The sequence below is a fragment of the Eleutherodactylus coqui genome, chromosome 4 (genome assembly GCF_035609145.1).
Source record: "Eleutherodactylus coqui strain aEleCoq1 chromosome 4, aEleCoq1.hap1, whole genome shotgun sequence".
Lineage (NCBI taxonomy): Eukaryota > Metazoa > Chordata > Amphibia > Anura > Eleutherodactylidae > Eleutherodactylus > Eleutherodactylus coqui.
The window spans coordinates 224536539-224558762 of NC_089840.1; the positions used below are offsets into that span (position 1 = coordinate 224536539).

General features: G+C 43.0%; 1 protein-coding gene across 3 annotated transcripts in view; it reads left to right on the forward strand.

The window, feature by feature from the left end:
- BICC1 (BicC family RNA binding protein 1) overlaps positions 1–22224 on the forward strand; it is a 221854-nt gene that overhangs the window by 86387 nt on the left and 113243 nt on the right. For all 3 annotated transcript variants that reach the window (XM_066600784.1, XM_066600786.1, XM_066600785.1), the window contains exon 2: positions 8609–8655. In XM_066600784.1, the coding sequence (XP_066456881.1) occupies positions 8609–8655 (47 nt within the window). The remainder of the gene's footprint in view (positions 1–8608; positions 8656–22224) is intronic.

The window sequence follows — 22224 nt, forward strand, 5'->3', positions numbered from 1 at the left end:
TGGGATGACAGCTCCATGCTGTCGGCTACCTGCGGCACCGACAGCATGGAGATGTCACATCCTTAGACCAGTGGGCATTAATCCAAAGAGGATGCATAAAACTACGTCCTCTAGGATTAAAGCCCACTTACTGAGGACGTAGTTTCCTGATGGGGCAGTCGTTAAGGGGTTAAAGTATGTCCCAGAATCTGTACAACCTCTGGTCCCAGAATGGAATTTGTGATGTCAATTTGTATGAATCATCTGAGTCTTATTATCCATGTCCATTAGGGTTATGACTTTTTAACTTTTTTCAAAATATTTCTTTTCCTGATGTTGCATTTCATGAACTTCTGCCTGTGTGTGTTCCGGTGTTTACTTTTGATCATGTAAAAACCTCCCACACCCAATATTTCATTTTTGCCATATACGACAAATAATAAATAGGCGTTTATAAGTTGAAAAACATAATAAAGCAAAAAATCCTATCCACTAGGAAAGGGTTAATGCAAGCTGGACTACAAGAATTTCTGTCAGCAAGGTTACTGGGTCATGTGCAAATGTTGAATAATGAGTCAGAGGATGGATAAGTGCGGGATAGTGATGCTCTTAATTCGGTTTATTTAAAATTGCTTTAAATATTGTTAGCATTGTCAAATCGCAATTCTCATGTATAATGGTATGGATTTAATTTTCAGATTTCATGCTTCAGGCTAAAACGTCTCATTAGATGCAGGTTTTTTTTTTTTTTTTTTTTTTTTTTTTACAATTTAACAAAATAAATAGTTTTTGAGTTATATGCTAAAAGTCATGGTTTGCCACCACAGGCTTTCCTAATGTCTTTAATGTCTTAAAGATAAACACTAATGTCCATCTACTTTATTCCTCATTTATACTGATAACCCACAAACTGCAGGATATTGTGTGTGGTTATTGGCACGTTGTTGGTATCTGTGATTTGCCTGAAGAAGCTAATTTGGCTTTGAAACGTTGTTGCATTTTTTCCCGTAATTCAATAGTTTTCACCCCTGTTACTGGTGCTCCGCCACACAGTTATCTCCCGTCTCTGCATTGTTTGGCAATTGACGTGAGCAGGCAGCGGCCACATGCGTTACCAATCCATAAAGTGCTGCAACAGGTGAGCAGTACCGCTGAAGACTTTCGGTGAAGTGGTCCACGCAAGAGCCTTGTTTCAGATTTATTTTTACCAGCTGTGGTGGAAAACCCCCTTGGAGAGCACACGGCATTCCCAAATGCAATATCTGATAATACAAGCATACAACATTTTTTTTTTTTTTGGCCTGATACTTGTGTATAACCCGTGTAGAGATTTTACAAAAAAAAACTAGAACCCCCCCCCCCCCCCCCCTACACACACCTCCCAAGCAAATGTGATTTCTGATCTGTCATACATGAAACCAGACAGTGGCTTGCGTATCGCTCATCCGCAGCAAGTGCCATGTTATGGGAGATCGATTCTTCCTGCACACGAGTGGAAATTAATTGTACTTTACGTTCGCGGACCAAAAATCGCAGCCTGCTCCATTTTTGCACGGATTCCATTAGTCAATAGAAGCTGTCTAATGTTGTTGCGGATAGGTTGCTGCTACCCGTGTCATCGCCTACCAACAGCGCGGGAAAAAAACAAACATTTGAAGCAAAAAATATCTGTACTGCGTATGTCTGACAGCGAGTTGTCCGAACAATTCGCAATGCAGGTGAAAATGAAAGAACGCCGGCCGCGGTCAGAGCTGGAACTCGCATGCGGAATCTGGCTCTGCCGTGTGCAGGCGGTCTTAGTTTCTGACACTTGTGCTGGACAGAATGGTCTCAACATCCTTTTAGAATTCAGAATCCTCGAAAATCCGGAAATGTAGTGTGCGTTTCTCTACATCAGTACCTCACATTCGGATGTGAAGGGTCCCTGCACTGGTCTTCAAACCACGATCCTCAGTTCCCCAAAATGCTGATCGCTTGCAATGTGTAAAAATATAAATGTTTGATCTTTACGCACTATATAATGTATCTGTTGGCCGCTCTCGGTTTGCCTTTTGACTACTGTCCCAACAATGTAAACCGCACTACGCTGCACAATGGATGACACAATTTAATGTTCCACACTTTAACCATACCAGCGAATGTAAATGTAACTTGATGAAAGTCTCTGCAAGGCACTAAGGAGTTAAGATATTTAAGAAATGTTAGAAATGTCTGAGGAATGGAAGCGGACCAAGTATTTAGGTTTCTAATGGGTGATCTAATCACTTCAGATCCCCCGGAAACTTGTCCACAATCAATGAGTAACCTCGACTGCTAACCATTAACATGCTCCACTAGATGAACAGGGAATGTCTCTCCAACTACCAACCAATATGTTATGGGGTGGCTAGCAAAAGCCCAACTGGCTGTAGGCCGTTGTGCGGTTTACGCTTTTTCTAACCTCCAGACACTTCAACTGTGTCGCTTACAGTAACCTTTTCAGAGAACTTTAGCTTTAAACCTATAAAAACGGATTAGGGATCTCTTGGGCTTTATGCATAGTGGGGTGTGCCTATGCCGTTCCCATATGGAGACCAGCATACAAAGTGCCATTATACAGAGATACTCTTAGTTCTTTTTAGGGGAGAAATTCTCTTTTTTGATTTGGCGTCTGATGAATATATTCAAAAGTTACAGAAAAAGTCGTGCTTACTGAAGCAAAGGTACAAAGGCGCCGGCACAACCATAGATTTCCATCAGCATACTATATAGCAAAAGCTATAAAATACCAATGGACACTAACTCGCATCTACTGCTCAGGAACTGCTTTTGTATTACTTGCCCATTCATACGGCTTCTATAGGGTGCCAATCAATTACATGTAGTACATCATGCAGGCTTACAGCCTATTGGTGGCACCCATGCTTTTAGATTAGGCGGGCTGTCCTGCACCTAAGTGAACTTTGCAGAGCACTGACCCCCCCATGGCACCGCAGCATTAAGGTCAGACTGCTTCTGCACAAGCACTAATGAGGGATCTGTTGATATATTGGCCAAATATGCTATCTCAGGACCCGTGCCATGGGTCCTCACGGACCGCATATCCCTTTTTAACAAATCTTTGCAAATGTAGTGTATCAGAGCGTTCCACAATCTCCCATTTTTATTTTCCCACATGAATACAATAGTAAAAAGCTGTCTTGTTAATTTCCAGGCAGGTGGAGATTTAGTACGGGCCGTTTCTGACATTGAAAGATAAACTGCAATAAGCATGTGAGCAGCTGTAAAGAGCAATCAGTACAAATGCGTGCTTGGCAAGCTATGTACAAACAGTAATTGGGTAGTATTGATCGTTCATTAGATCACAAGCATGCCTCTAGGCAATCTGCTGCCATTAAGACTCCTATTTAAGCCCAAGGATTTGCAGCAGACAAATTATTTTTAGGTCTTCCTGAAAGATCCGCTCAGTGAACATTTCCTGCATGCATCTACCTGTTGTGCAAACCACTCGATCTTATGATTTGCACAATCGTGCCATGTGAAAGGGCCCCAAAAAAAGACCTCTATGCACATTTATGAGCGCCATCTGGCTATACAACATGGATGTTGAATAGATCCACAGTTCGGCCATGTGCATGAGGCTTTACTATGTGCTGTTAGTACATTGGCTAAGCAGAACATTCCAAAAAAAATATATATACTTTTTATATTTTTTTCCTAATCAATATAGCTATGGGCCAATGTAACTAACAAATTTTTGTGTTGACCTTTTTGTATCCATTTTTTAATTCCAAGAAGCGGATTAGTTCCATGTTGCAGTCCGTGTGATGAAATCCACCTCTACACATGCTTTCTTTTGTAATTAAGAAAGTCAACTTGAGTATCGCTATCATTAATGGTTAACACATGTTAAACCAGTAGATATTTTCGTTGGAGCACACGTCGGTAATCCAATAGTTCTCGAGCGGACTAAAACTGAGAGCCTATATGGCGTACTGCTGAGGGAATATTGGGATGAAAAGTCTAATAAAGCTGAATAATTTCTTTTCTAAAGTAAAGGCTCAGTAAGCGCCAAATGGGTGTCTGAGGAATACTCTCATGGTACCATGAAATCCCAAACTAGTTCTTGTTTACTGCCCAGTGATTAGTTTGTCTATTAGTAAGGTTTTGGCTTAATTTATTTTAATGTACTCTTAAAATGGGTCTTTCCACAGCCATGCTTCCGTCTGTTCTCCCTTAGTTGGCTCACGGCAGAGAAAAGCTTGGACACTCAAAGGTCGTCGTCTTCCCCTCTGTGTAGATGGGAACTGCAAATAGCAACTTTTATGTTATGTAATTACTTCCATTGTTATGATGGGTCAAGTCAGACGTGCGTAACTTAATGATCACATACACTGCTCAGCTGTAACATTAAAAACCTGCCCCCAAAACTTACAGCTATGGAAAGTTATAAAAAAAGACATAAGGCGGTACTTACACGGGGCAATTATTGCTGGAAATGGCTAATTTTGGTGAGAATAGTCCTGTGTACACACAATTCCTGACAAGGCACTGAGTGAGAAACTTAAAAACTAGTGGAACTAAGAACCAAGCAACTTTTGACTTGTATAGACAAGCAGTTCAACTATGAGAGACTACCTGTGTACTGTGATTGAAGGCAGGCGGGCCTGGAACAATGCCCAGCCATTCATAGAACTGTGGGAAGGCTGTCAAGAACTTATGTGCTCAGCAGTCTTCCCATGTAAAGGTACCTTGCCGCCTCCAGTGGCTCTTCGTCCAGAGCTGCAGCCCACTGATCCCAGTAGAAGCGGTTTGTGGTTGGGGTCTGCTCCATTGTGTATGTGAGCCCCACAGCCAATCACAGACATCAGTGACAATGACAGAATCTTCACTGAAGCCTGTGATTGGCTAAGTGGTTATTTAAAAGTTAATCGGGACCGTTCCTTAAAGCTTTAACCTTTTAGCCGTTTGTGCTACAGTAACTCTTCCGTGGGATCATACCAGATGGGCTAGCTTGCTGCGCTCTTTGCACTTATTACTGGGGCTCAGTACCAATGGTACTCACCAGTTCATGGCCTCTTTCCTTGGGTAATGGACAATTTGTACGCAAACCTTCTAAGAGAAAAAACTGTTAAAAGTTTGAGAACTGATAAATTGCCAAAAAAAGCTGACCGGGGGAGGGGAAGGGGGGTGCGACAGTTGTGATGGGTAGAATACAATGTTGGGGTGAAGTAGAGCTATCTGATTCCTAGGGTTATAAACAGTTGACCGGGGATCTGACGCTTATATGGAAACAGGAGGTTGATATTCTGCTGGAGGATGCCATGTAGATGGGAGTTGTGTAATTTCAGTAACAGATATAATATAGGCACTCTGGATGCTCCCTTAAAGGGGTTGTCCCGCGCCGAAGCGGGTTTTTTTTTTCAATAGCCCCCCCCCCCCCCCCCCCCCCCCGTTCGGCGCGAGACAAACCCGATGCAGGGGTAAAAAAAAACAAAAAACCGTCCAGTACTTACCCGAATTCCCGCGCTCCCGCGACTTCTTACTTACCTTAGTAAGATGGCCGCCGGGATCTTCACCCACGATGCACCGCGGGTCTTCTCCCATAGTGCACCGTGGGCTCTGTGCGCTCCATTGCCGATTCCAGCCTCCTGATTGGCTGGAATCGGCACACGTGATGGGGCGGAGCTACAAGGAGCAGCTCTCCGACACGAGCGGCCCCATTCGGAAGGGAGAAGACCGGACTGCGCAAGCGCGTCTAATCGGGCGATTAGACGCTGAAGATTAGACGGCACCATGGAGACGGGGACGCCAGCAACGGAGCAGGTAAGTGAATAACTTCTGTATGGCCAATATTTAATGCACGATGTATATTACAAAGTGCATTAATATGGCCATACAGAAGTGCTGAACCCCACTTGCTTTTGCGGGACAACCCCTTTAATGCTTTTTTCACACATCTACAAGGAATTAAGTTCCCCATGGTGACCTATTGTGTCCGGGGGTAAGTTCCCTCTTGCATACTCTAAAAGAGATGACTGTTTAGCATTCCATGCATTTATCTGATGTAGTCATGTTTGTCACTCTTGACATCCAAAGTCTATATGAAGATTTCTGGCAATGAAGTTATACAGATTGAGAAAAATGTGAGAATGTAGAAGTGAAATCAAATAGCCATTCATCATTAATGGAGATGATTGAATATTTGGATGTGGAAAGGAGTAGATCTCGAGAGGGCAATATTGTAATTCCTACTACCTTGTATTCGAAGAATATCCGACAAGAAGAATGTACTGCTGTGTGATGGTTCTCCTGCTCCATGGACATTAACCCTTTCCAATCCACTGTCTGACGTCTGAAGACATTATGATTTAAGGCTGTACAGCTCCGGTGTTGGAAGACGTCCGTCGGGGTTCTCTTACTGTATATTGCCAGCCTCTCTGCTGTCAAAGCCTATCCAATGTGTCACCTCATGCAGTACTGGCTTTAGCCAGCAGAGAGCGCTGTTGTATAATGGCAGAAAAAGAGTAAGCCCCCTAGGAAAACCAGGATAGAAATTGGATTGGAAAGGGTCAAGGATACCAACGGGCCGATTCATCAGGCCAGATGGATGCGACTGAGGATAGAGAGGATTGGAAATGGGTGAAAATTATGACTGGCAAACTTGTCAAGAGGAGATCTAGAGAAAGAAATTGGGATTGAAGGTATTTTCTATAATGGAGTGGAAGATAAGGAAAGTACAACCATCATTCATTTACGATTGGGAAAATTAGCCATACTTGGCGTCCGTTTTTTATATAGCCCAGAACTTACATTTTGGTGTTGCCTGCAACAAATATCTATTGAAAAGGGAAATCATTGGCTAATGTTGTGGCGCTGGTTGTCGGTCCTGTGAGAATGTCTAGACAGATATTTAACCTGATGAGGACCAAGCGCCATAAATTAACGGCACTTGGTCCTAGGCTTTAATCCCGGCCATTGTAAATACCCAACGTGGGATTAAAGCTCCTGCAATGTAGCAGGAGCAGGTTGGGTTCTCATCGGCCGTTCACATGGGCCGATTATCGTGCAAAATTTGTTCAAATTTGAAAATGCATTTAAACGTAACAATTATTACGCAAAGCCATCGTGAACTATTCGTTTACCTTCCGTTTTGTTCACTTCAGCCAGCATAAAAATTACTGGTTCGCTCACTTCTCGCTGCGTCTGAGCGAGAAGTGAGATAGGACGTATATAAAGAATGGCAGTATTTGCTGCTGTATGAAGCAGGATTGGTGTCCGCTGTCTGACAGCGGACACCCGCCTACATAAGCCACAGTTGGAGTTAACTTGATCAGGTTATAAGCTGTTCAGTCACTCTGAAAACCTGCTGAAATGTATGTTGAGTGACAAGATGAACTAACTGCTCCCTGACAGATCTCATGCTGCTCATATAAGTCTATATGGAAGAGGGAGGAACTAAGTGAATGAAGCGCAGACACTTTCTGCTGCACCTAATAGTGTTATACTGTCTCACAACTACAGAAATCTCATCTACACTGCTCAGTACTGCTGTAGATCTTCCATTCTGCTGCTGCTTCTCTGTATATGAGAGGGGAGCAGAATCTCTTCTATGTGCTGTGTTTGGGAGAAGATAAAGCAGCTATTCTTAGACACTTGATTCAGAAAACCGAGAATTGGAGTGAGCCTGCAGAGAGGAAATGCTACTAAAAATTATGTAGGATGCAAGTCTTTTAAATGGCCATGAATGGTGGTATATCTTGTGTACATGACAGCATGTTCAGAAATGTCACGAGAGGTTAGGTAGATGTACAGGACACCTACCTTGTTTAGAAAGAGGTACCCTGTTTCCCTGAAAATAAGGCATACCCTGAAAATAAGACCTAGCATGATTTTCCAGAATTTGAGGATGCAAAATGATTTTTCAGGCTTTTTGAGGATGCTTGAAATATAAGCTCTAGTCCAAAATTAAGCCCTGCTAACAGTTAATTCAAAAAGTCAATTTAAATAGTGTCCAGGCAGCTATACATGTAAAAAAGTTAAACCTTTTTGAATAAAAATTAATATAAGACACTGTCTTATTTTCGGGGAAACACGGTAGGTAGCTCTACTGGCTGTTCTATTTTGCACCCATGTTGTTGTACTTTTTTTTTTTTATAGCATGTGCTCCCGTCCTCAAGTGCTAGAAGTGCAAACCACTAACACTTTTAAAGACTATTAGTCGTCCCCAAGTAGTTTAAGTGAAACTCTTGGAAAGTGTTTGTATTCCAGTTGCCCAAATTTCTTCTTGACTTTCTGGTTCTCCGGAGTCTGCCATGCCCATCACCTGCGAATATTGGATGCGGAATATGCTGTGGCCCCTATAAACACTTCCTCTGCTAAATTTAGTAGTATTTTTATTTTCCTTAAGTTTATTAAATAAACCACAAATGGCAAGAAGTACAAGAAGTTGTTTCTCCGCTTCTTTGTAGCTTTGGAGAATTTGGCTGCGGGGGTGCTTATTGCTACTAAGACTGGGTACTGCATGGCGTCGCTGACTGTCAGGACTGTTGTGGCCGGTGGAAGTTCTCCGGCTTTCTTTGCCTGTTCTGTTCTTAGCCACTTTACTTTTTGTGTATCGTACTTACATGACTTTTTTTTTCTTTTATAGCAGCGGCTGAAGGGAAAGGCAAAAGTGGTGAAGATTTCTTTCAGAAGGTGAGAAGTCTTAATACTTATTGCGAATGTTGCTGTTTTTTGTTCGTTCCTCGCAGTTTCGGAGACACTGCCTGTTTGTTCTCTTCTGCTCCAGTGTTTTCATTGCAGTAAAGTGCTGCTGTTGAAAATTCATGACCATTTGACTTCCAGTCTCTTGCTGTGCCTTCCTGAAACCTCTCCTTATATTAACATGGGTGCCAGACGTAGGAAGTATTTTCATGTTTTACTGAGATAACATCGTCTTCTTAAACGGTCCATCTCAGACTCCTACTTAACAAGCCAAATCACCTCGGCATAGGTTAAATGAGACTGTCCCACAAAGAATAATGCCTGGCTATAAACATTCATCACTGCACTTTTTTTTTTTTTTCAGCCCTACTTATTTTGAGATGATTCATAAGCTTTGTATAATATGCTACAGATGTTTCTGCTTCGTGATGTGTATGGATGTAATGCCAGATTTGCCCACCAGGTGGCTGGAATGTTTTTTTTTTTTGTTTTTTTTTTTTGTTTTTTTTTTTTTACACAAAATGACCTTTTATCAACGTGAAAAGTTTTTAAGTACATTTCTTTCAGATACTAAATCTGTTAAATAAATTTGCTCATGTTTTGATCTATTCTGATCTATAGAACTTTTTTTTACAGATTTATCATTTTTTTTTCTGTTAATATTAAATTCTTAGGGTTTGCATACGTAACAATTATCTGGGTTCTCATCAGACCCTTACTAATCCATATTAGTCGCTCCTGGAAGAAACCCCTTATCAAATTTTACCTATAATGCGTAGGAACAAAACTGTTCGGGGTGTACACTTTGTCTAGATGCTTTCCTCGTTTGGTGGCCAGGATATGAGTGCTGATGCCAGGATCGCCGACATTGGCACTGTGGCCTCTGCTTACATTTAAGAATAAGCACAAATAAAGGCATGCAACCGCTGTGGCTAATCAAATGCATTAGACAAGGGAAAGTACTGTTTCCCTGAAAATAAGCCCTAGCATGGTTTTTCAGGATTTTTGAGGATGCTTGAAATAGAAGCTCTACTCCACCAATATGCCCTAGTTAGTTAATAAAAAGTAAATGTAAATAGTGTCCAGCTATACATGTAAAAAATATATATTTTGGAGCCAGAATTATAAGACACTGTCTTATTTTGGGGGGAACTGGGTATTCTGTTGGAATATGTTCTAGGAAAAGGATTGTTTCTAGTTAAGGGGTGCAGAACTCCAGCCCTCAAGCACCACAACAGGTCATGTTTTCTGGATTTCTTCAGTGTTGCACAGGTGATCTCATTGTCGGGACCTCGGACATTGCCACAGGTGGTACTGTACTATAGGATATCCTGAAAACGTGACCTGTTGGGGGGTCCCTGAGGACTGGAGTTGTGGCACACCAGTTGTAGTTATAACAAGGTTATCCATATATAGCAAGGATTTCTGATCAATAGGCATACATAGCCCGACTATACTTCTAGTAGTATGTGACCAAATAAGGCCACATGTGGAATTTGGCGCTGGCAGTAGCGGCGTCCAGGTGTACCTGCTTTCTTCTATATCTGTATTGTGGATGGTCTGCATGGTTCGCTGTTGGATATTCATATTACAGAGTTTTTATTTTTTTGTACTCCTGCTTTTCGCAGAAACTGTAACCTTTCTACAATGTCATTGCAGAAGGGCTGCGGATCGGATAGCTTCCATTGACTTCATTGGAAGCTGTCCCCATGAAATCCGTGCCAAAATAGAACCTGACACGATTTTCATTCTACTTGTGTAGAGGGAAAAGCATTTTTCAATAGCATGTTATGGGCAGTATTTGCTGCGGAATCGCGATGTCCGCTTTGGATTCTGCAATGCAAATCTGCCTGTGTGCCGGTGGCCTAAGACGCTGGCCAGATTAAAGTGAAACTTCACAGCTCAGGGTTCAAAAATGGCAATTAAAAATAATCAGCTGTGCCACCAAGCTTGCTTCCAAATTTTTAGGTTTAAACTTTTACTCCTTCTAAAGTCCTATGCTGCGCGCACTCAGGGTGCCCAACTGCACGGCTCACATACTGTACCTGCACGTGCGGAGACTGTCAAACGTCTCTTGCGTTCAGCTCCTGGATTGCGTTTCACCAGGCGCTCAGGTCGGCATATCCTTTCTCTGAGCTAAACCACATTATGTTTTAAAAGAATCGCACAGTTTGGAATATATTAGTATAATTTCCAGAGCAAGAATTGATGATTTTGGAATGTGACAGATTTTCCATGTTCTGTTTATTCATCTTTGTAACAGAAGTAAAGGAAAAATGTTCCATTTACAGATGTGGAGAAGACATTGTAAACTGCCAGTAGACTCCCCTGGGCTGGAAGTGCAGTTTGTATTCTGGTGTACTGTACTTGCACACTATAGGCCCACGCACTTCTCCTTTCATGGCTGGACTGCTGCATGGTATTGATTTACCTGTCTGTCAGCTTGAATCCATCTTGGGGAAAGCCGTCATTAAAACTTATTTAAGAACTTTTTTTTTTTTTGTTTCACCGCGCAGAGATACAAATCAAAACCTTTGCGGTAAAACAGTAACGTTCTCTAGTATAATGTGTTTAAAACTGTGTCCTTCTCCGGTCGCAGCCAATCAGATTTGGTCATTTTTGTAACTTTTAAAAATTGGTCCTGCAATCTGGTTGCTATATGGAACATAAAGACTTTTTTAAAAAAAATTGAAGAAAAAAAAGGCATTGGAAAACCTAGATTAACTTTTCGGTCATGTGTTGGTTACTTCTTGCTGCACATTTTGCATTTAAAGCAGATCATTAGATAGGAGACACTACTCCGCTGTAGTATTAAGCTCCAACCGTTTGTGCCTTCTGGGCTATTAATACTTGGACTGTCTGGCATACGAAAGTCACAATTTTGGTGCATGCATCACAATTGTGATGACCCGTGTAGTTACACCGAGCACTGCCACTTTACAAGCTGTGCAGCCACGATCTTTAACGCAGCAACTTTTTGTAATTTGCTGTAATTCCAAAATATTAAAATTCTAGCTAATATCTGCATAGGTTTCAGTCTGGTGCATGAATGTGCTGCCGGATGCAATAACCGCCCATAGCATGCTATGCAAAAATGATTCTTCATGCACACGAGCGGAAACCAATTGCGGTCTCCGCTCGCGGATGAAAAATCGCAGCATGCTCCATTTTCCTGCGGATTCAGCATGAACGGCTTCCATTGAAGTCAATGAAAGCTGTCCGACCCGCGGCCCTTCCGCATTGTCAAAGGCCCCGGATTCCACGGGAAAAGCAGGAGTTGAACAAAAAAAACCATCTGTACTGGGCATGTCCAACAGTGAGCCACGTGGACCATCTGGAGTACAGAAAAGAAAATACAGGTACATGCAGATGCTGGCTGGGCACAGGTTCGGTTCCTGCATGTGGAAACAGACCTGCCCATGTGCATGCAGCCTAAGTTGTATTAATTTGCATCTCTGCTTATTCGGAGCTGCAGTCCAATCGGCGGTGCTATCAGTGATTGACCACTAACTGTACATACAGGGGAGGTTGTCAATCACTGATAGCCCCGCCCATTGGACTGTTCAGCTTGGAATACGCAAAGGGTTAATAAATGAAATACAAGTTCTACTGAATGTTTCATTGTGCTCAGCTCCTCCTGTTCTGCCTGCAGCTTGTAAAGGACGTTTGTCTCTTTTGATACATTTGTTGCACTGACATGGTGCATAGTTCACTTACAGACAGGCATTTCATACAACGGTAAAAGTAGAAGTCCCATAGTGTCATTTGGTTAAGTCTGCTGTATTCTTAGGCCTCATGTCCACGGGGAAAAGAAGAATTAAAATCCGCAGCGGATCACCCGCACGCGGATCCTCACCCCATAGGGATCCATTGACCACCCGCGGGTAGATAAATACCCGCAGATGGTCAATAAAAAAGAATTTAAAAAAATGGAGCATGAAAAAATCCAGACATGCTCCATTTTTGTGCGGGTCTCCCGCAGGCTTCTATTGAAGCCTATGGAAGCCGTCCAGATCCGCAGGAGACCTAAAATAAGAATAAACTTGCCCGCACCGGACTGGGCAGATCTTCCCTTCTTCGCGGCCGGATCTTCTTTCTTCGGCCCGGCAGATGTGCCGAGCAGATCCGGCCGCGGAGAAGAGAAGATCTGCACAGACCCCTGCGGGTAAGTTTATTCTTAGTTTCAGCGCTCATGTCCGTGGGGCAGAGGGACCTGCTGCGGATTCTCCATGGAGAATCCGTAGGGGGCCTGATTTTCCCCCTGGACATGAGGCCTTAGGCTGTTATAGTCAGGATAACGCATCCCTGTTGTCCCCATGGTTGACTGAAGGCTGCAGATACACAGCAGCCTTATTTAATAGTAGGTACATTGGTACCATTGGTTACATTGCCGGGCATTCTCTATGAAATCTACAAAGTTACCGCCCCTTGAAGTCTGTTGCATGTCACATTTCTGCCATCTCGCCACTCGTGCTCTTTCCTACCCCACTAGGAGACCATCTTCTGATTTTATTTCCAAAGCTTATTCCTCTCTGATTTAAAACACTTCCAAATTAGTGGAGTTGTCCAAAAAGTTTGCAGTCAGCAGTCGTGATAAACTCGTTTACTGCAAATTGGTTGGTTTCTTTATTCATTACACTTAGGCGAAGGAATCCAACTTGCCATCTCCATGAAGGTGAGCATGGATATCTTCAATGGTCACCATTCGAGCCTGTTGTAAGAGGATATTATGGTACTTTTGGATCATCTAATCTTGTCAGAGATTTACAAAGCAAAATTCATGGATATTCTAGCAAAGCCGTGACAAAACAAATCTGTACGTGTGCCAAACTTATGTAGTGCATTTTTTAAAAAACTTTCTGGACTTTTAGAAAGTTTTCAAAAAGTTCTGTCATTCAAGAAGAGTACATTTATCATTCTGCTATTCTAATTTGAAACCATGAGGATTCTGGTGAGAAACCATTTAAGGTTAAGCACAATGTTGTAAATGTTCTTCTGGCTCGCTGACCCATGGGGGCTATGGCAGAGCCATCTGCTATGCAATGTGACTCGCTCTCGATTTCCTGCCTAGACTGTAAAGATTCAGATCTGTGTCATAAAAGGATGAGAGCTGCTCCATGCTGTTACCACCCAATCTCCAGGAGTTTTTAATCGAATTCTCTTTAGACCTTGTATTAGTTACTGTGAATATATTTGCCATTGAATGACTCACTTTTGGCTCGGAGTCCTTGTGCAGCCGACTTCAGAAAACACCAGCTGAAACATTTTAGAACTTACTTCAAAAGTTGACTGTAAATGTTCTATCAACGTGCACATATTTTTATTATTGTTGGCTCCAATGCGCTCTATTTTAGGAATAGCAAATATTTATTCCTTGTATTTAATATTTAAGGCCCTAAATCTAGCATATGTTGCCCTTCGGGCCTTTTTTACTGTGTTTTTGAATTAGTTGCCAGTGGAAGAAACCTATAAAAGGCCTGTAGCTGTAATGATGTTACATGAACTTGATGACAATGGTAATTAGTTTTCTTTCACTGACTTGTCTACTACGTAATGTGGTTTTCAGGACTAAAACATTTGCCTATTGGGGCATCACTATTAGATCGTGGGGGGGCTGATTTGATGACTGAAGCGCCTACATGAGTGCTGCGAACCCTTCAAACAGCTGGTTGGTGGGGTGTTAGGAGCCGACCTCCCACAAACCTAATATTTAATGGCCTATTCTGAGTGGGTCTTGAGTATTTGTCCTGGAACATCCCCTTTAATGCCAAATCATTGCTATCCAATAAACTGTTTCAGTTCTGAGTGTTCAAGATCTGCGCTTCTTTCTTTACCCCATAAGGACATGGCCGTTTTTGTTTTTTCTTTCCTGCTTTAAAAAAGAAAAAAACTTTATTTTTTTGACATTTGGGTTGTATGAAGGCTTGTTTTTTGTGAAACACCAGTTTCTATTGGTACCATGTTAAGGCATGTGACTTTTTTTAAAAAAAATTGCTTTTTATTTATTTTTTTTCTCAAACAAAACGCAATAATGGCATTTTGTATATTTTTTTTTTCCTTGACCGGATTCACCGTGAGTTCAGTTATTAGACTGAGCTTGAACAGATGCAGTAATACGAAATATGTGGGTTTTTGTCAAATGGTAAAAGTTCTTTCGAACAAAAAGTGTGTGTGTGTGTGTATATAAGTGTGTGTGTGTATGTGTGTGTGTATATGTATATGTATATATATATATATATATATATATATATATATATATAGAAACAAGCACAATTTAAGTCCACCATATGAGATTTGAACTAGTTATCATGTGATCGTTTATGCAGTATACTACAACACTTTTTAGTATTGCAGTGTAGTATTTCAGCAAGCATTATGTTCTGCTTTCCCAGGGCTTAATAGGCAGGAGTGCATGGCAAGCCTGGGAGCATTCACAAGACCTAAGGCTACCATGACACCTGGACATCATCTCGCAATCTCATTTCAAGGGAATGCCATCCAAGACACATGCGGAGCTCCCTCTTATTGTCTGGTCATTTTAAATGCTTTTGTCAACCATTCAAATGTTGCTGTCGATTCTGAGGTCTCCCTCACACAGAAGTTCGGCAAAATGCCACAATTTTACTTTACAGCGGAGTTTAGCATACCGTCCCATGGATGAGGTGCACCAAACGTTAATAATAAAACGGTGTCCGCTCGAAAATCGCAGTGCTGGAAAGTGCTGTGATTAAGCGGCTGTTTGAAAGGCTCCATTGAAAACAATGGGAGTATTATACCGCGATTAGCTGAAAACGGCGCATTAATTGCAGAAAAAAGCGCCTGTGTATTGGTGTTCTCCAATTTGGTTGCTGTGGCCAGGTGTTAAAGAAGCAGACACCCGCTGTGCATGGGTCAGGATCAGCTATTGGGTGCTGTCAATGCATCCTCCTACCACCAGAGGGAGTACATATTCATCCTTCTGCATGAAGGAGTTAAACATGGTTGGTATAGCTATAATAGCGGAAGTGAGATCTCAAATCTTGGACAGACATTGTGTTGCTGTTGTATTAAGACTACATAAGGCTGTTTTGGCCAAAGTTTTTCTCAACTTAGTCCTCGACTACCCCCAACAGGTCATGATGTGAGGTTACCCTATAGAGAGAACACCTGTGGCAATTTTGGGGCTGTTGACAACCTTTCTGCAATACTAAGGAAATCCTGAAAACCTAACCTGTTAAGAGTACTTGAGTTGAAAAAAACTTCTCATCTCTAAATGTATCGGTGTAGACCAAACTGTCTAGCTAGATTAACTAGGTTTAAAGGGAACCGGTCACTTTTAGCCCTATAAACTAAGATGATGGGATTGAAGTAGGTGACCTGTTAGACTTGCCTCCCCAATCGTTCCCTCAGTGTCACTGATGAAAGACCCTGATTAATTTGAGCGGTGCACTAAGGAAACCACCCGTCCTAATTTTATGATGGGCTAACTACTGAGCGGTGGCTTCCAGTGTTGACAACCGGAGAACGATGGGGAACTTACGTGTAATACTTCCCCGGACTCAGCGGGTCCCTTGTTTTTGAGCCCATCAACTTGGCTTATAGGGTTTAAAGTAGGCTATAGTCTCTTAAGCTGGCCGTACACATAAGATGGTAAATGGATTTCAGACGAAATCTGTGTATGAGGGGCTTCCTGACCTCACATGACAGATGGGGGTGGAGAGAAGAGTCAACAGTTAATTTTAAACTTATCGCATCTCTTGTTTTTAGAACCTGTTCACACTCAGCTGACCATGTACGAGGGGTGCCAAGGAAAGCTGCTGGCTGGATGCTCACCTAAGGCTCCCTGTCCACGGGTGTGATTCTGCCGGTGGTAAATTGACGGCAAATCTTACTGTCAGAATTTTTCCATTGCATTGCTATGAAAAGCGCCGGCCCCCTGTCCACGAGCGGAAATTCATTGCGATTCTCTGCACGCAGCCGGCAATTTGCAGCATGCTGCGAATTGCCGCGATTCTCTGCGGTCGGCCTATCTGTTAGGCTGTCAGCGGAGATCCGTCTGCCAGCTCCTGCGGATATTCGCCGCGGGATACTGCAACACTAGTGGACAGGTAGCCTAAGGGTGTGGCAAAATTTGGCATAAGGGGCTGCTTGTGCAAAGATTGCAACTTTTCAGCCCTCTGTGCCAGACAAATTGGGCGGGACTTGTCAAAAAGGACACAGACCTGGCGTACATTTCTGAGAAGGTGTTGGAAGGTGCCATGATGCGCCTAATGCATGAGGCCTGCACTGTGGGAAATTGTACCAAAACCGGTGTTGCACATTCCAAGGGGGAGATTACAAAGACCACAATTTCCAAGTTCACCAGGCCAGAGAGTACGGAGGGAGAAGCCATTGGCCTATTGTGTTGTCATCGTAGGGCTCCTTCATACACTTTGTGTCAGTGTTAAATGTTTGTAACTGCTCACTCACACTGGCGTATCACACACTACATAGTACACATGGCAAATATGCATGTTATATCTGCATAGCATATTGGCGTCTATTACACACCAAAATAGGACCTGCTGTGTTTTTAATTTACTTGCGCGGAAAAAACCAAGTGTGGTTGTCCAATAAAAATTGGTGAGCTTTTAGCATTGCGTATTAGTTGCATGAAAAATACGCATGCAACGTGCAGGCCACATTCGCCCATGTGCGGGAGCACTACAGAAGGAAAAAACTGCTATTTCATGCATCATGTATTTTGTTTACGAGCATCTTTGTGGTTTTTTTTTTTTAGCATTTTAAGGTGTATTTTGGGTGTTTTTGAAGTACTGGAACATCACCTGTAGGGGCGCAGTCCACTGAAGACACCATAGCCAGAGCTTGCTGCAACTTGCAAAATACCACAAACCAAAAGGTCATATGTTCTCTATTTTGACTACCGCGTTTCCCCAAAAATACCCTGATTTTTTCAGGGGGCTTGAAATATACACTACATTAAAAAAGCAATATGTTACCTAGCAGGCGCTGACCAGGTCCCTTCCGCTAGTCTCCGTAGCTCCTGTACGCTTGTTTACACCCCTCAGCCGCCGACAGATCATTGCTTGACAGTAACTGGGTCCGAGCGCTACTACTGAGGCAATCAATGCAGCGGTCAATGAGCCAATGCGATGCCTGTGATTGGCCCAATCGTGGCACTCGAGAACCAATCAGAGCTATCACTTATTGGAGGCGGAGTTTATGAACCCTATTACCGGGATGCGATCTTCTGTCGGCAGCTGAGGACTGAAAGCAGGTGTGCTAGATCTCCGGAGACCAGTGAGAGTGCCGGACTGTGCCTGCTAGGCAAGTATAAGATCTCCCACGAAAATAAGACCTAGTGCCTCTTTTGGGGCAAAAATTGAGTGTTTTATTTTCTGGGAAACGTGGTGTACAGTTCAAACCTTGGCTTACTAATTGGCTGTAGCATTTTTGACCAAAACAAAGTAGTAAAAAGCTGCAACTAAAGATGTTCGGGAAAAAAAAGTAGTAAATGAGAGATTTGTAAAGGCAACCAGGGATCAACCCTGTTACCTTGGTGGGATCACATCTACTATGCTACAGTATTACAAGTCTGTTTTGAGTAAAGTCCTAGTAAATGAGATGCTTGTGCTCCGTATCGCCCCTCTACCCAGTGCTGCCACAGATAGGGTAACATAGGCAACCTGACGGCTGCTTTAAATTAGGAGGGAATCTTAAACCTGTCAAACTGATTCACTCAGTTCATTGACTCGTGTTGGGGGGCCTGGCACAAGGCATTCTTGGCTACGTTTCTGGGCAGTTCTACAACGGCATAGTTAACATCTAACATCTATCCATCTCTTGTACAAGTACACTGCAGCTTTCCCTGTGCACTGCATTACCTCTTTCCATGCTAAATCTTCATTTTTACTGTTGCAAAGTTTTTAACTTTTTTTAAAAATTTTTTTTTATCCCCCTTGGATTTATGATGCATACGGGCCTGGATGTCTGTTTTTCTTCCCATGCTTACACTTCCTTAAAGTGTTAACTGCTTAAAGGGAACTTGTCACACCCTCACAGCACCGTAAACTAAGTTGTGGTGCTCTTGGGGGACGTGGCAAGGAAGTGGATGGTGTGTGTGGGGTCTCACTCCAAAGATCACATGGTGCTCCTCTTTTTCATCTAAACGCCCCCTATTGGGCAAACTATTAGTAAATATGGGTTTCAATACCATCTTTACACTGACAACACCCAATTATATATTTTCCGTGACATTACACCTTTCGCTACTACAAAGCGGCAATGAATATCTGCTGTTTTATAACATGGTCCTCTATCTACAATGGAATCTTCCAAAAACGGAACTCGTTTCCGCCATCCACTAACCAGCCTTAACCTGATAGGTGCTACAACCCTGACTCCTTGCCAGCGTGTGCCCACTGTCTTAGGGGTCATATTTGATTCTGACCCTTTCCATTATTCTCCATATTCAGTCATTTGCTCACTCGTGCGACCTACCTCTCCAGAATCTGCCCTTTCCTCACTGTGGAGGCATCAAGAGCTTACTGCAACTCGCTGCTGATCGGCCTTCCCCTCTCAACTCTCCCCTCTTCTACCCATCCTAAATGCAGGAGCCAGGCTCTTCTTGCCAAGCTTTTACACTGATGTCTCCACCCTGTGCTGATCACTATACTGGCTGCCCGTCACGTATAAAATACCAGTCCCCAATCTTATCCAGAAGTCTCTCCATAATGCTGCACCGCTGTCTTCTCCCTCGTCTGTCTACCACCCTACCTGTGCCTTCTGCTCGGCTGAATTATATTTCTCTTTAATTCAAACATCCCACTTCAGCCTCCAAGATTTTCTCTGGAATGCGCTACTCCTGACCTTTTAGTTTTTAGGGCACATTTAAAGCTCCGTGTATTTAGAATTTGCCCATCATTTAGGGAGGTTTAATATATTTCCTAATCTAAACTCTTAATCTACCCTGTCTTTACACTCACCTGGAAACTTGAGCCCTTCTCACTGCATTATCCTGCAACCACATGTGTTCCTCCCATGGCAGGCTGCTTCGAGCAGGATAATGGTCGGCCGCACACACAAGGGACTCACAGGAATGTCTCCATAACATTCTCACACGTCTGTGGCTGCTTAGTTGCTAGATGGTAGACCTTTATGACTGTACTGTATATGGTGTACATATATGATGCAGGTTTAGGCCAGCTGCACACAGCCGTGACGGCGCCCCCCAGAGACCCCCCAAACTTACCTGCGGAACCGGCGTCCTCATTCTCGCATGACGCGGCGGTAGGCGGAGAGGCGATTTCACGCTATCTTCCGCTGTGCTACAGCGGAAGATAGCGTGAACAGACCAATGGAAGCCGTCCGCGTGTACACTCCCCGCAAATAGAGCATGCCGCAGGTGAGGATGGGAGATTTCACGGTGCGGAATTCCGCGGTGGAATTCCACACCGTGAGCATTGGGTAACGCAGCAGATTTCTGCTGCGACTTGCGCGGCGGAAATCCGTTCGTGGGAAGGAGCCCTAGTCGTAAAGCCTGTAGCGTGCTAATACATTAGTCAAGAATTTTAGAAACTGTATTGATCCTGTTTTCAATGCAAGTCCACTTTATTTACCTAAAAATGTTTAGTGCTGTGTGGTCACTCAAGTGCTGGCCACTGAGGGTTCTCCTTTCCTCTTCTCCTTTCTATGCTAAACTTACATCTACACTGCTCAGTACTGCCGGTCCATCCTCTTCTTGTGTGCAGTGCATGGGAGACCTCATAGCATTGTCTTCACCCACCAGCTGAGGGAGTACTGAGTAAATTAAGATGCAGCCTGTAGAAGGGAAATCTGGTGAAAAAGATGTATACAACTCATAATGGTCACAAATGGTGCTACTCATGTACACACAGCATCTTCTGAAAAGTCATCTGAAAGTGTACATTTTCAGGAATGGCGGTGACCTCCTTTTACATCAGCAAAACTTATGTAATTGACACAAAGCAATAAGAACATTGCAATCCCATAGGGAAGCTATAAAAGCTTTGCTTTACATTCTTTTGGCACGGATTGGCTTTGTATAATCTGTATAGGAATATTATGATTGCCACCTCCAGGTTTGCAAAGGAATTTGCGAATGATGCAAACTCAGCAAAACGTTGCCAGACCAAGCTGCATTTCTTCTGTAAGCTTCCATTAAGCGAACGTGGTAGAAGAGTACTAATATGTACTGTATATTCCAATTACAAAGCAAACATTGGTAACATTTTTGCAGGCCAGAGGTCTGTGCCTTACTCTCGTGGGGAAGGGCAGAGCTCGTGAAATGCCAAACTGTAATTAAAGTGGCTTGCTTAATATGGAGTAGCTTCTAGGCCTTGTGAATTCTACAAGATTCAATGTGACTTGATACAGTAGGGAAACTACAGCGAGGGGTTTTGTTTGAAGGAGACTTGTTTTGGCTTCTCCCCTGGTCATATTATATTAACGGAAGTGACCATTAATGTTCTCCTGACAGTTGTCATTGGATAACGAGATGTAACATGGGTACATCAAGCAGCAATACTCAATCTTTTTAAAGCAAACCTTTGAGCCCTATTACTTAGTTTATGGCTCTCAAAGGTGAGGGATCGGGGAGCTGCTTTTTGTACTCGCTGGGTCCTGGTGTCATGCCCCTGGGAAGTGGGTGTATGCACACATGTGACTTTATTCATACGGCTATGTTCGCGCACGCTCCCATAAAGATCCATGAGAGAGGCACACGCAATCTTCTGAAAAGTCACACTTAATTCTACCCAACATGTAAAAACGAACATCCAGTAGAATAGGACTTCACAATTTTGTAGAATCAAAAAGGATACGAAAAGAGTAATTGTGGCCACCACCTGCAAAACTATTCCCTTTTTTGGGGGGTGGGGGGTCGTCTTACTGTTGCCTACTCAGTGCAACTGTTCTCACTTATTTGCACCAAAACACTTGGTTGATTCACAGTGACTTATGCTTCCTAAGATATTACACAAGCGCTGTTGGCACTTCTGTAATTGTGCTAATTGCCTGGCTGCTTATACACATGCACCTTCAGCCTGGCAACTGTGGGAAGAACATAAGCACTAGTGATCGTGTAATACATCCTACCAAACTCGGCATCACAGTACTCGTATAACCTCAAGTCACAAGCTCCAAGGATATCAATTTGTTCAAAGCGACTAACTCTGGAGAAACAAAGATGGCTGTTTTAGCTTCTCTGACTACCTGATGTACACCGTATTAGTATATATCACTAGTCTAAAACACTACACCTGCTTTGATTAACCAGTGCTGCCCAGATGAGCAGTTCTGGCCGACCAGAGCAGCATGTAGTGTCTTACACTATTAATGCGCCGTATGCATCAGGTAGCCGGCAGCAGTTTGGCCATCTTTGTACAGGCCCGGAGAATTGCTTTAAAAGAGTACTCCAATTATGAAATTATTTTTGAGCTTTCACCCATCCACCAGATGGGTGAAAACTGATCAGTGGGGATCCAACTGCTGGTTCTCCCACCTTTTCCCAAAAATGCAGGAGGCACGCTTAACTCTCTTCTGGTGACTGGAGGACCATAG